Raw genomic sequence first — 14,998 nt, 5'->3', positions numbered from 1 at the left:
GCAGGAGGCCCAGCATAGATGGGGGAGAGGCATACAATCCTAGCTGGGACTGGGGGGCTATGGCCCTGATGGGGATCCAGCTTTCCCTGCTCAGGGTGGCCTTTGGTTTGCTGGGTGTGGGCGTACTCTACCACCTCGAGCTTGCTAGCTGGCCACTTCGCCACCTTTGTGCTGGGTGGGGCTGCCGCTCTGGGCGGCGGCGGACTAATGGACCCGCACAAGCTGCTGGCAGCAATGGCGTGCTAGCCCACAGAGAGGGCTCTGAGTGCCGCCTCTGGCACGCGTGCCATAGGTTCGCCACCACTGATATAGATAGTCCTCAACTTAACAATAGTTTGTTTAGCGACCATTCAAAGTTACAACAGCATTGAAAAAATGTGACTTATGACAGTTTTTCATAGTAATGACCTTTGCAGCACCCCATGATCATGTGATCAAAATTCAGATGCTTGACAAAGCTGGTTCCATATTTATGACCCAAGGTCACGTGATCGCCTTTTGCAACCTTCTGACAAGCAAAGTCAATGGGGAAGCCAGATTCACTTAATAACTGGGTTACTAACTTATCAACTTCAGTGGTTCACTTAACAACTGTGGGAAGTCATAAAATGCGGCAAAACTCATTTAACAACTGTCTCACTTAACAACAGAAATTTTGGGCTCAATTGTGGTCGTAAGTCGAGGACTACCTGTACTTAGCAGCTTGCATTGGGATTTCATACCGTTAATTAATTCATTAAGCACACTTAACTCAAGGCAATGCTAAACAATATATAAAAGCAATGCAACAATAATAAGCATTTAAAAGCTTCAAGTTAGTCATCTTCTTAGTCACTTCAGAAATAAGACCCTTATTATTTAGATAAATAACAATTAAATATAGACATTTTTATCAAATATTAAAGTGATGTTAAAAAAATAATAAAACATTTTTTTAAAAAAAGAAATAAGACCCTGCGGTTTCCCTGGCCACAATTTTTGAGGATGGCTTTCCCTCCTCGTCTTCTTCCTACTGTAGGACTGAGAGAAAATGACCCTTGCCTTTGTGCATAGGGTGAAATCGGGGTCTCCTGGTTTCTAGCTGATGCCTTTAACGCCACACCAAATTGCTCCCCTTCCAATAATAAAACACACTAAGGATATACAGTACATCCCTAAGGTTAGGGCATTGTAATAAATATAACAATCTTGAAATCAGCATGAGTTGTGTTGCTTTGGCAAGCGATAAGAACAGCTGCCAAGGACTTTTAGCAGGCAATTTCCTGCTTTTCGAGGCGCCCGGATTTTTTTTTCTCCAGCTGGGGTTTCTCGCCCTGGGAAGCGGGCGGGTTACTGCCCAGCGGTGCCACCTCCCAAGATGGCCGCCAGGCAGCCTTGGCACGCCGCACACGTGGGCACCGAGGCTGGGCGCAGGCGCGCGGCTCCCGGCGCTGCCGGGCTGCTCGTAGCTGCGGCGGTCCCCGGGAATCGGGTTCGGGACGGGCTTTCCCTCCTGCCGGATCCCAGCGTCGAGCATGGCGAGCCGCCTGCCGCCCTGCGTCGTAGACACTGGCACCGGGTGAGTGAGCTCTGCGAAAGCCGAGGGCAAAAGCCGCTAAGGCGCGGGCTGCCCTTCGCGGGATCGCCTCCTCCTCCTCCTCACGCAGCACTAGCGGCTTGGCTGGGTTGGGCAGGGCTGCCCTGGTAGGGTCGGGCAAGTCGCCGCTCTCTGCTCTTCTCCTCCCATCTCAGATTCGGAACAGGTGGGCGGTTTGGCCCTTTCCCTAACCTCCTCCGCCCCCTTTCCTCCGCCAGCACTAGCGCCTTGGCTTTGCTCTCCTGGTAGACGGAGCTTTACTTTCGGTCCAGACATATCGGCTCTCTGCACCTGCTCCAGCCCTCCTCCTTGATCTCAGGACAGGGACGCTCTTTCTACCTCCTCCCAGCCCTGCTCTGGATTCAAACTCTGCCATCCTCATCTCACCCTGTGGCTGTACTAGGAGAGCTGAGGGTCCTTGTGCCAAATGGGGGCTTCTTCACACGACGGAGGGCTGCGCTAAAAAGAACCACGTGCTTTGCTTCTACGCGGTTTCCCCTCGCAATCCTGAACTAGTTGCAGGGCTCCGTCCTGCTTCTCTGCCCTCGCATTCCTGTCTTTTCACGCCTCCCCGAAGGACGACTTTTTTCTAGTGCCTCTGCTTCCCCCTAATGCCAGATCCCGCCTCAGCCCCCCCAGCAGTCTCATTCTGTTGTTTTTAGGAATAATTAGCTGGAGGCCCCAGAGATTAGTGAGGATTGCACCCCTCTTGAGTCACTTCTCCCTGCCCTTCCAGCCTGGGACCCATAATTGCCTCTCCTTGACTTCCTTGCAAGGACACACACCAAGGGGCAAATAGCTGTGTTCCTTCCTCTTCTGAAAAAGCAAACAAATTTCAAACTATCAGAAGTCAAGTAGAACCAGCCATTCGTCCTTGATTATAGAAGGAGAAAAAAAAAACAGTTAAGCATCTGTTTCTCCCATCCTTTCCCAGTTTTGTTACTGTCTCTAAAAATACACACTGAACTAGTTCTCTCTTATTTCTCAGCTTTCTGCCACACTTTCTTGCAAGCCCTGGAAATCCCCACAAAAAAAACAGCTCTCATTTTATAGCTCCATTTTCCACTCATTTAACATATAGGTTCCATTTCTTAATAATAATAATAATAATAATAATAATAATAATAATAATAATAATAATAATAATAATAATGATAAAGTTGGAAGGGACCTCGGAGGTCATCTAGTCCAACCTCCTTTGTTCTCCTTCAGAGAACAAAACTTGAGAACTGGGTTCCTTTGCTAAAGATTCTACTTGTCGTGGCAACTAGCTCAGTTTGCCATTCTATACAGGTACTCCTTATGATTATTATTGAGCTCAGAATTTCCATTGCTAAGCGAGACAGCTGTTGTGAGTGTTGCCCCATTTTGCGACCTTTTCTTGCCATAGTTGTTAAATGAATCACTGCAGTTATTTAGCTAGTAACACGATTGTTAAGTGAATCCGGCTTCCCCATTGACTTTGTTTGTCAGAATGTCGCAATGGTTTGAGCACATGACCCTGGGACACTGCAACCGTCATAAATACATGCCAATTTCCCAGCGTACAAATTTTGATCATGTGACCCTGGGGATGCTGCAGTAGTTATAAATGTGCATAAAGGTCATACGTCACTTTTTTCAATGCCATTGTAACTTCCAATGGTCAGTAAACGAATGGCTGAAATTGTGGGCTACCTGTATGTATATGTATTAGTATATTGCCTTTATTATTTTTACAAATAATTCAAGGCTGCGAATATATCCAATATATTCCTCCTCCTATTTCCCCCCAAACAACAGGTCTGTGAGGTTGGCTGGACTGAGAGAGAGTGAGTGGCCCAAGGTCACCCACAACTGGTTTTCATGCCTAAGGCAGGACTTGAACTCACAGTTTCCTGCTTTCTAGCCTGGGTGCCTTAACCACTAGACCAGAGTTCTCCAATCTTTCCAGGCTCGCAGCCCGGAGGGGAGAGCACCTTCCAAATTACTGCATGTGCGCGCGTGTACACGGACGCAAACTGGTGCAGTACTAGCGACCGCATTCGCGCATGCAGCATGCACATGCACGAACTGGGCGTACACGCCTCTCTGCGCTAGCGTTCCTGTTCGCACCCATGCACATGCGCAAACAGGGCTATGGGCATTAGCACGAATGAGGAATGCGTGCCCACGTGTGTGTGCCCTGGCCAGCCATTTCTGCAGCCCGCTGACCAAGTGCCCATAGGTTGGGGACTCCTGCAGTAGACTAAAGTGGGTGTCCTCAACTTATGGCCACAATTGGGACTAGAATTTTCATTGCTAAGTAAAGTGGTTGTTAAGTGTCTGAGCGTCTGAGTTTGGGACATTTTTGCCATGATTGTTAAGCTATAATTATTATAATTGTTTCGTGCATCCGGCTTTCCCCCATTGACTTTGCTTGTTGGAAGCTGGCTGGGAAGGTTGCAAATGGTGACCGCGTGACCTCTGGACTCTGCAAAAATGCCAGCTGCCAAATTCCCAAATTTTGATCATATGACCTGTGGGAATATTGCTAGGGTCATAAGTGTGAGGGCCAGTTGTAAGCCACTTTTCCCAGTGCCATTGTAACTTGACTGATCTTTCATACCATTTCACAAATTATTTTCAAAACATGTCTCATTTGGGAAAGACAAATTTTGCAACAGCTGGTTGCAATGACCCTGACTATTTGTTTTCAAATGTGCAAAATTAAATGCACAGTTTATATTGCTCGGTTTCACATGTTGGATTTTGTGTTGAATTTTTCTTTTTAGTTCGTCATCAACACTTTTTTTATGTGATGAAGCATGAGCTTAGCTCTGTCGTTCCCCAAATAATATGAATTATTGGACAAAAGGAATCTTTGCTCCCTTGAGAAATCTTTCTTTTTTCTCAAAGGTTTGTAAATTCTGTTTATTTTGGTTCCTGGTTTGCTTTTTTTCTGAAGACGTAACATTAATAAGTAAAATTTCATTAAGCAGCACAAACTTCATCATGCTGTCACAATCTGTGAATGTTTTTATCCTGATCCTGAAACAGATCAAACATAGAAAAAAGACAAAACTTAATATATGAAATCAACATTAATTAATACATTAATCCAGACAACCAATGGGAAGAAATCCCAGGGTAATTAAAGAATTAAATTACACGTCAGGCATTATTTGCAAAACTATAGATAAGAGTAGAGAAGAGTGATTAAGGGCCTCCTTCTTTTATTACCATAACATAAACATGTATTTAAAGTCACCTTATTGTGGGAAGGAAACAGTAATAAGAGTGAAGCAATGAAAACCAAATCAGAATTCCTAAGATATAAGGATGGCTGTGCATCCTGGTTTTAGAAGTGCAGGGATAGTCCTTGATTTGCAATCATTCCTTAAGTCATTCAAATCATTCAAATTCATTCAAAGTCATTGCACTGAAAAAATAGACTTATGACCAGTTCTCACACTTATGACCGTTGCAGCAGTCCCACAGTCACATGATCAAAATTTGTGCGTTTTACAACCGTCATGAATTTGTAATGTTTGCAAAGTCCTGGGATCCTGGGATTATCATTTTCACCATTGCTTGCTTCTGACAAGCAATGTCAACGGAGGAAGACAGATTTGCTTAATGACTGCACGATTCACTTAACAACTGCAGTGATTTGCTCATAACTGTGGCAAAAAATCATAAAATGGGGCACAATTTGGTTAACAACTGCTTTGTTTAGTAATGGAAATTTTCTGCTCGCTTTTGGTTATAAATGTACCTACAAGCCCATCAGATGTATAATCTTCTATATGGACAATCTTTTCTTTGTTAATATAGAAGTGAAATAGAAAAGGGCTATTTCTGATTTCTATTGTACCTAATAATCAGTTATCCAAATTACTACAGTGGTTGCATCAGTCTGTATCCCTGATGGGTTGTAAGGATGTTAGATGCTAATAAATCTGCGTCTCTGTGTCATGCAGTCCAATATTGTTTTGGTAACTGATAGATCCTTTGTTCATTAAGGGCTTGTCCTCCTTCTAAACTCCATAGTATTGTTGGGATAGTTTTATTTTGGATTTTTTTTGTTTTAGATTTTTTTTTATCCTCTCTTTATTTTTATAAATAACTCAAGGCACTGACATACTTAATACTCCTTCTGTTTTTCCCAACAAAAGTAACCCTGTAAGGTGGGCTGGCTGAAAGTCATCCGGTTTTCATGCCTAAAGTGGAACTAGAATTCACAGTCTCCTCTGGTGACTGGCCCAAAGTCACCCAGCCAGCTTTCATGCCTAAGGCAGGATTAGAACTCACAGTTTCCTGATAATTGGCTCAAAGCCACGCAGCCGGCTTTCATGCCTAAGGAGGGACTAAAACTCACAGTCTTCTGGTGATTGGCCCAAAGTCACCTGGGGAGGGGACTAGAACTCTTAGTCTCCTGGTTTCTAGCCTGGTGGTTTAACCACTAGACCAGGGGTAGACAACCTTGGCTCTTTTATGACTCGTGGACTTCAACTCCCAGAATTCCTGAGCCAGCCATGCTGAGGGGAAAGGGAGAGTTTCCAAGCTGAGCCATGCTGGCTCAGGAATTCTGGGAGTTGAAGTCCACGAGTCATAAAAGAGCCAAGGTTGCCTACCCCTTCATTAGACCAAATTTAGGCGGATCCATTAATAGCTGCATAACACAACACTATCTGCCTGTTTCAATTCTCCTTTTAGTTTCTATCAATCCTCTCTCTTCTGCAGTTCTAGAGATCAGCTTACACATTGACCCTAAAGTCAGGAGGCATTCTGATCTATTTAAAACTTCCTAGATGGCATGCCTCTGATGTTATTCAATCTGACTGAGGTGGCATTGCATATATTAATGAAGGCCTAATCTAGTAATCCCATATTTAATTACATTTAGATGAGTAATCTGGTCAGCTTCCAGGCTTTTCATTTTTGGTGTAGAGTTTGCAATTGAATCAATATTGCTAAATATATCTGTATTTCAGGAGAAGGTCTCCATGAACTTGCTAGGACTTCTGAGAAACCTGCTGAGGATTGCCCTGTAAATCGATACAACCTCTCAGAATATATCTGGATTGCAAGATCAAAGTCCTGTATACCATATCAGATAATGACATTAATTCTAGAGAGGTAGTGACACGTTAGATTGATTTCACTTCAGGTGCCAAAACGTCTCTGAACATTGCATGCAAAGCAGGCATAACCAAAATGTGTTCCTACGGAGCAGAACCTGAGATTTGAAGAAAGAGGTTGGGAGCAGTCTTGAAAATTCCATTTTTAGGCATTCTCTTCTATTTTTGGCATTCTTCAGTTGGCTAAGACTAACAGTGAGGCTATGAGGCTGTATTTGTAAACTGTAGACATTTGGAGGGTAGCAGGTTGGTGAGGGTTGCCCTGAGTCCGCAAGGAGAAGGGCGGGATATAAATATAAACAATAAATAAATAAATAAATAAAGTGATTTAAGATCTACCATTTTGATGGGAAGATATGAGAGTCATACTATTTTTACTTATTTTATTTCTTAATTACATTTCGATCTCATCTTTATTACCTCATAAGTAACTCAAGGCAATGAATTTACTTAATACTCCTTCCTTATCCCATTTTCCCCACAACAACAATCCTGTGAGGTAGTTTGTGCTCAGAGAGAGGGAGTGACTCAAGTTACCTAGTTGATTTTTATAGCTAATGCAGGACCTGAACTCACAATCTCTAGTAATTGGCCCAAAGTCACCCAGCTAGCTGGGTGAGGGATTAGAACTCACAATGTCTTGATTTCTAAGTTAGGACTAATCAAACTGACAATTTTCTTAAAAATAAAGTTTCCTGTTTGTGTTGAGTTTTAACTCTGATCACTTTATGGCTGTAACCATGCAGATCCCTGAGGCAGGGTCTCAAAACTGGAAGACTGCTATCATGTCCCCCCTAGTCCTTCTATTCTCTAGACTGGCCATTCCCAAATCCTGCAATTAGGTAGATTAATCCAATTTGCTGGTTCAATTTTGATGAAATTATGGAACCAGCTCTAGATAGTTTATTTAGATAGTTTTCTGTGTACGTGTCTATGGGGGCTGGAATTAGATATTGTCTCAAAGCAAAATGCTTGGAAATTGGCATGTATTTATGATAGTTGAGGTGTCCTGGGATCAAGGGATCACCATTTGCATCCTTCCCAGATGGCTTCCAACAAGCAAAGTCAATGGGGGAAGCTGGATTCACTTAACGACTGCATGATTCACTTAACAGCTACAGTGATTTGCTTAATAACTGGTAAAATCAGGCGTGATTCACTTAACAACTGTCCTGCTTAGCACTCAAAGTTCTGTTCTCAGTTGAGGTCAAAAGTTGAGGACAACCTGTAGAGCTGTTACAAAGAATGATAGATCCTGAGCTTCAGTCCGATTCTTGCTTGTAAATCTAAAAGATCATTGTCTGACCCTTCAATTCAAGGTTCTCTGTGGCTGAGAGGCTAAATAAGATTACAGAGCCATCATCCTTGGAATTAGACATGGTGGCTGAACTTCAACCTTAAACTGGGCATAGATGGAAATATGGAGGGCTGTTCCATATAATCTTCTCAAGGACCTTCCAGGCAGGCCAGTTCTCAAAAGCACGGGAGATGATGCACCTTGTTCAGTCCACAGTTTTAAGTTACTCAGGACTAATTACTTCCATTGATTTTAGTGAAGCCAAAGCATTAATCTATAATGTTAAAATCAGTATATAGTAATTAGTAATCGAAAGAATTATAAATTATATTCAATCCAATAGTGAAGTAATCAAAGACTAAGCAGAATTAGGGATGATAGGAAACCAGGCCGCCCAAGAACACGGTGGCTGGACACCATCAAAGCTGACAGCAGAGCATAGAACAACTCAAAGAAGCAGTGCAAGATCGGAAGATGTGGAGAGATCAGGCCCATAGAGTCGCCAAGAGTCAAACATGACTGAATGAATAACATCACCACCATCGAGCAGAATTAAACATCACATTAATCTAATAATTACTCTTTAGACATTCTCGAAGGCTTATCATTTTGGGGCTCACTGACCCATTAGAAAGTTTTGCAAATATAAGCAATGGAAAAATTGGACATGCAGTTATGGTCTTTAGCCCTGGGCTTAGAGGATGAGGATCCAGGGGTCTTCAGACTTGGCCCTTTTATGACTTGTGAACTTCAACTCCCAGAATTCCTCAGCCAGACATGGTGGCTGAGGAATTCTGGGAGTTGAAGTCCACAAGTCATAAAAGGGCCAAGTTTGAAGACCCCTGGTGTGATCAGTAAGTGTGTTGTGTTGAAAACTGAATGCTTAGCATTAAAGCAAGGCCTAGAAACGCAGGTAATCAATAAACACATGGAATGCAGCCTATGTGTTTCTTCTTTCGAACTCATGCTTGCCTTCAAGCAGTAGTTAAAGTAGTTTAGTTTCCATGTTGTTCTTAGAGCATATTACAATATTCTAGCATATTTTGAGCTACAGTTTTATTACTAGATTTTCATCTGATCTTTATTGCTTTATCAGTAACTCAAGGTGACAAACACATCCAACACACCTTCCTTCTGCAATGTTCCCTACAACGACCAGGCTGGGCTGAGAGAGGGACTGCACAAAGTCACCCAGCTGGCTTTGATGCCTAAGGTGGGATTAGAACTCACCATCTCCTGGTGATTGGCCCAAAGTCACCCAGACAGCTATCATGTCTGAGGTAGGACTAGAACTTACAGTCTCTTGGTTTCTAGCCAGCACCTTAACCAACACATCAACCATCATTCTCAGGTAGAATTACTGATGACCAGGAATAAAGGAAGGCCAGTCTTCAAATTTCTATGGGTAGCAGGCCAAGATGTTGCTTACCTTTAAACTAAACTGAAATCCATTCTTCTCAGATTTTGATCAATATTCTGGTACCATCCTTCCGGACACTTTGGAACAAAGATACTCAATTTATCATTACCAAAATACCTTACAAACACACTTTAAAGCAGAGGTCTCCAACCCTGGCAACTTTAAGACTTATGGACTTCAACTCCCAGAATTCCTAAGCCAGCATGGAAGTTGAAGTCCACAAGTCTTAAAGTTGCCAAGGTTGGACACCCTTGCTTTCAAGATTTTAGCAGTGGTGATGGTGAAATAAGATTTATTTATGGCCATCCCTGTTGCAGATTGATTTTGAAAAAGGAGTCTTATATACATTTGCATTTGTTCCAAGTCTTCTACTGTTTATGTTGCCTTTCTCCAGGGCAGGTGTAGAAACCCAGCAATTTGGATGAAGAGGCGTATTTGTGCTTTACGAAATGTTATGCATTTACCTACATGAAATTCTTGATCACAATATGTCTTTATTTTATACAGAAAAAGCTGGCACAACATGATGCATTTATTTACAAGCTGATTTGTATACACTTGGCTTGGCTAAACCACACCGAGTCTCTGATTATCCACTTGCTTCTTATTCTAGGTACACAAAACTGGGTTACGCCGGAAATACTGAACCACAATTTATTATCCCATCATGTAAGTAGAGGGTGCTCTGTTTTCAAAATACGTGCTCATCAGTGGAAAGAGACAAGCATTTGGCTTCTGTACTGTCTAGTGAGTTTCCTTGGGGGGTTGAGGGTGGGATGTGTGGGTCTCTTTCTGTGAAGTAGTATTTACAACATTAGTGTCCTTGGCTAGTATGGAGCTGGAGAGACAAAGGTCTCCTTGCCAAGACTGGCCCTCATTAAGCCACTTTCTGGTTGCTATGACAAATCCTCTTTCCTTCCTATCTCTATTATGTGGCTGCCAGAGATCTGCCTTGACGAACAAGTGACTTCCTTTTTTACCTGACACCATGGATACAGCTTGAAAGACTTTTCACTTGGGGTACCCTGTGGGCAGCTTGTATTCTGAATTGAAGATGCCATCTGGCTGTGGGACAAAGCACCTCTCTAACAGCAAATATTTAATTGTTCCCCAAAGCAAGGATATCAACAGGCTTGATTATTTGCTTTGCAACTCTTTCATTTAGGCATTGCAATAAGAGAATCGGCCAAAGTAGGTGACCAGGCACAGAGGAGACTGGCCCAAGGCGTGGATGATCTAGACTTTTTCATTGGAGATGAAGCTCTCATTAAACCCACCTATGCTGTAAAGGTAAAGTTGGAGTGAATAATGGGAGTGTCGGGCACAAAGAATCAGAAACATATGTTGAGTTTTGCTTTCAGAAGATTTATTGCTCAAAACTATACTTGAGAATCTCATCAGTTAAAGTTCAGTACTAAATTGGCACCAGTTAAGAACAGAATTCAAGAGAGGTTGGACTTAGATGTAATGGGAACGTAATGACTCTAAGCTAATGAGGTGCTTAACTCCACCCCCCAGCTCTGCCTGCTCTTCTCATACATTGAGCTTTCAAAGGAATGGATCAGCAGCCAGTTCTTTGCATTTCAGACATCCGCAGAAAGGATTCAAATAAATCAAGATGATGGATGTGCCCACATGATTGAAGCCCTGCTCCTTTTTGCAGGAAGTCCTTGACTTATGATCAGTCATTTAGTGACCATTTGACAGACATAAAAAAGGCTGCTTACAACCTGGATTTGAAGTGCCAATGTACTCCCCAGGATCTTGTGACTGCATTTTTGGATGCTCAGCAACTTGCCTGCACTTATGACTGATTGCAGAAGTACATGGTCACATGACTGCAATTTATGACACTTTTGCTGGAAACTGATGCTTATTTATAGTTTCCAGCAAAAAAAAAAAAAAAAGCAAACAATGGGTTCACTTAATGACTGTGGTGTTTACAACTGCTGTGCTCTCTTAATGACCACTGTAAAAAAGATTGTAAAATGGGGTGTGGTCACATGATGACCTGCTTAACGACTGTCAGACTTACGATTGAAATTGCAGGCTTAATTACAGTTGTAAGGTAGTTGTAAGAACTACCTTTACATGCATATAAATTACATTGAAGTACCCGCTATCTTGATTGTTTTGGCCCTCCTCTGCAGATGTTCTTTTAACCCATGTAAAGTTTTTGGCACATTCTGGGTCCTTAATCTTTCTGTACCGTAGAACCCTTTGAGACTGCGGAAAGCTACGTATAGCTTCCCAGAAAAGTATATTTGAAGGCCTGCCATAAACTATATAGATGTAGATTACATCACAGAGCATTGATGCTCAAATACAGTTATCCAAATATTAAAGAATAATTCAGATAATTTTAGCGAGTGATACTGATGTTTTTGGAGTTTTTAGGCTGTCAGTTGACTTTGTTATCTAGTTTCATTATTGGATGGAAAATTAGAGAGTGGTGAAAATAAAAGTCATAATTTATTTTCCTTTTGAATTCATGGACCCCTAAAATCTCAGGTGAAAACCCCCTGCTTTAACTCTAACTAAACAACTTCTAGAATTCCCATTCAGCCCAGTCATTAGGCAGTTGTAGTCCCAGCCAATCTCGAAGGCTATTTGAAGTTCACTTCGAATTATGAATTATTGCATCAATTTTATCCCCGTTCCCTGAATTTTTTTTATAGATATTTCATTAGTTTTTAACTATAACAATCTCCAGTGCCTGGTGTACAGCGTGTTGTCTTGGTTTATATTTTAACAAGAAAAAAAGGACAATAATAATTAATTAATAATCAGTAATAATTAAATTTGATAATTTCAAAATTAATATATTAATTAATGATACATTACTTTGATCTTCCTTTCTCCCATTTGTATTCTCCTTCTTCAACCTTAGCCAAAATATAATTCTTATATTTTCAATATATAAATGATTAGATATAGGCATTTTTTATATTTATACAAATAATAATAATCTCTCTCTATATAACATTTTTTTCAGCTTATATTATTCTCATAACCATCATCTCATTAGTTCAGCATACATCCTATTTTTATAATTTTTGTTTGCTTAAATTCCCTTATATTCAATCCAATTCTTATCAGTCATAATTTCTTCATATTAGTCATCTAACTGTCCAAATTTTCCCATTTAAGTACCTCCCAATATTTTATATCATGCATTATAAAAATACTATACTTTTTATCTATCTTATAATATCTAGATATAACATCCTTTTTAATCAGTTTATATTTCACTTATATACAGTGCTTTTTTTCTAAAAAAAAAAAAAAAGGTGCCGGAACTCACACACATCATAAAACCCGCCTTGCCTACCCTACAAGGTTCCATCCAAAAAAGGTGCCGGAACTCCGTTCTGGGCGTTCTATGAGAAAAAAAGCCCTGCTTATATATTAATAAAAGTTACATCAACCTACTATTTTAACATTTCATATTTTATAAAGCATACTATATTACTTAAATCTCTTATCCTTCTTGTTATAAGGCCCCTTTGTGTTCAAAATTCTCTGTTCTTTTAGCCATATTCAAACAAATGTTTATTCACGTAATAGTCCATCTGGTAGGACGAGTCAAATCTCTTGTATCTGTCTCTACCCTTCTTCTTTTGCCGAATAATTTTCCAAGTTGATGTAATCCGCCTATCCAGCAGTTCCTGTAGTTTTACAAATGTTGTTGGGAATACAAAAGATGAAATAAGTAAGATAAATACTTTCTGCCTCCCCAACTTTGATGGCTCTCCTAATAATTCCATTTTTCTTGTTGTATCAGAACCTTGAAGCTTTTTTCCTGTTTGTGTCAAATTGTAATTCTTTTCCTTTGTTGTTTCATCAATTTGATCATACTCTTCTAATTTGTAGTCGGCTGTCTGATTTTTTTGTTCCTTTCTTATTATTTCCTGGGTGTTTTTTAATTGAAATTTAGATTGGAAATATGCTTATTTAAATCAACAAAGTTGTTTTGGATTTCCTTGTGGTTTGAGTCTATTGTCATTTGTATTTGTCCTAACATTATATATATTTTCTCCTGGAAAGTATTTATCTTGCTCTGAAGTGTTGCTTCTGGAGGCCCTTGATTTTCCAGGCTATGTCCTTCAGGACAAAATATTGAATGTGGCATCCTGTCATTTTTTGATACGTATGTGATATCCATGTTGTCTCCTCCCCTTCAAGTAATCTTTCATCAATGTTTTAATTCAAAAATAAATGTATCAGTCAGTCAAAATTACAGTTCAGTATGTTAAGCCACTTTAAATCCTTCCTACAGATTCTCCTCTAAAAGATTAGCCAAAAAGCCAAGGTTTTTCTTTTCCATAAACAGTTCTTAGATTTAAGCAACAATCCAGGTTTTTTTTTCTTTCAAACACTTTTTAATCTTATAGCTGACTCTTCCTTTGTTCCCAGCTGTCTTAAAGGTTATTTGCATTTCAATGGAACAACTTTTTCTTTGTTTCTAGGCAATTTCTGAGTCCTTATTGTTAGTGTTCTATTCTCTGAGTCTCCACTAAATGTCAGCAGTTATTTCTTTTTTCAGTTTTTCTTTCAATCAAAAAGTTATTTTTGTTATATATTTTTATAATTCGATCAAAATTTTTTTAGGGTATAATCTTGACAGTTTTTTAGTTCCTAAATTTGTCCAGACTGATGTATTTTAAATCAAATTTTAATATATTTCTTCCTTCCTTTAATATTAATTCACCGCTTCCATCTGTAAGGGAATGGGGATATAGTCACCTCCCTTCACTTCTGGAGGTTTTCTTCCTTCTGGGGATCTTTTCAAGGATTTAGATAGTAGATAGAAGAAAGAAGATCAATACTCTCACCAATTCCAAGCACGCTGTTCACGGATGTTTAGGTTCGTGCTCTGGGACTTTCGGCTGCAAGCAGCTTGGGCTAGATGCTGATCTCATGCTAGCCTGTCTCCTGTCGGGTTTGGAGGGCTTTCCCCAGATCAAACGAAGCGATTGCCGTCACTTTGTGATCCATGGGGTGCCCCTCCTTCACGGTCACCTCTCCGGGGCAACTTCAGACCATCTAGGGTCCCCCAAGCAGGAAGAAACTAGCTGTGGGGAGCGGAGGTCCGCTCTCGTGCGGCTATGCACTGCGGGCACAAAACCAGAAGTCTCCCCATTCCCTGAAATTTAGTTTTCCTTTGATCTCCTCTTCCAAAGGCTAATGTAGGCCTTTCTACTTTGCCCCGGCATTTGTGTATCTATGCAGATTCTTAGTCATCCAGGTCATGATTGTCTCAAAGGTGCTTTTTCGAAAAGCAGCTGGACTGTTTTTTTTCCTTGAGGAAGCCATTTTGTAAAATGTTTTTCTCAAGGAAAAAGGCAAAGTCTAGTTGCCTTTTGAAAAAGCACCTTTGAGATTAATATATCTCCCTGCCTCTTGCTTTCCCTAATACTTACAATAAAGATGCATTTATTGGAAGGAAGATCCAGCAGAAGAGATTTTTGAGGAAACCAAAGGCCATTTGTAGGAGTAGGAACAGATTTGGCAGAGAATTGGGTTAGAGATTTACCAGACCATTTGAAGTTACAACAGCATTGAAAAAAGTAACTAATGACCTTTTTTTTTAAAAAAAAAAA

At 40.6% G+C, this 14,998-nt stretch overlaps 1 protein-coding gene across 2 annotated transcripts in view; it reads left to right on the top strand.

The window, feature by feature from the left end:
• Positions 1-1,438: 1,438 nt before the first annotated feature.
• The window catches only part of ACTR3B (actin related protein 3B), a 36,004-nt gene continuing 22,444 nt past the window's right edge, over positions 1,439-14,998 (top strand). For both annotated transcript variants that reach the window (XM_029282951.1, XM_015832551.2), the window contains exons 1-3: positions 1,439-1,558; positions 10,009-10,064; positions 10,561-10,685. In XM_029282951.1, coding sequence (XP_029138784.1) covers positions 1,515-1,558; positions 10,009-10,064; positions 10,561-10,685 — 225 coding nt within the window. In that variant the 5' untranslated portion in view covers positions 1,439-1,514. The remainder of the gene's footprint in view (positions 1,559-10,008; positions 10,065-10,560; positions 10,686-14,998) is intronic.

This window comes from Protobothrops mucrosquamatus, unplaced genomic scaffold (genome assembly GCF_001527695.2).
Source record: "Protobothrops mucrosquamatus isolate PMUCROS unplaced genomic scaffold, P.Mucros_1.0 scaffold5, whole genome shotgun sequence".
Taxonomy (NCBI): domain Eukaryota; kingdom Metazoa; phylum Chordata; class Lepidosauria; order Squamata; family Viperidae; genus Protobothrops; species Protobothrops mucrosquamatus.
Note: the sequence above shows the minus strand (reverse complement) of the source record. Positions and strands in the feature narration are given on the sequence as shown.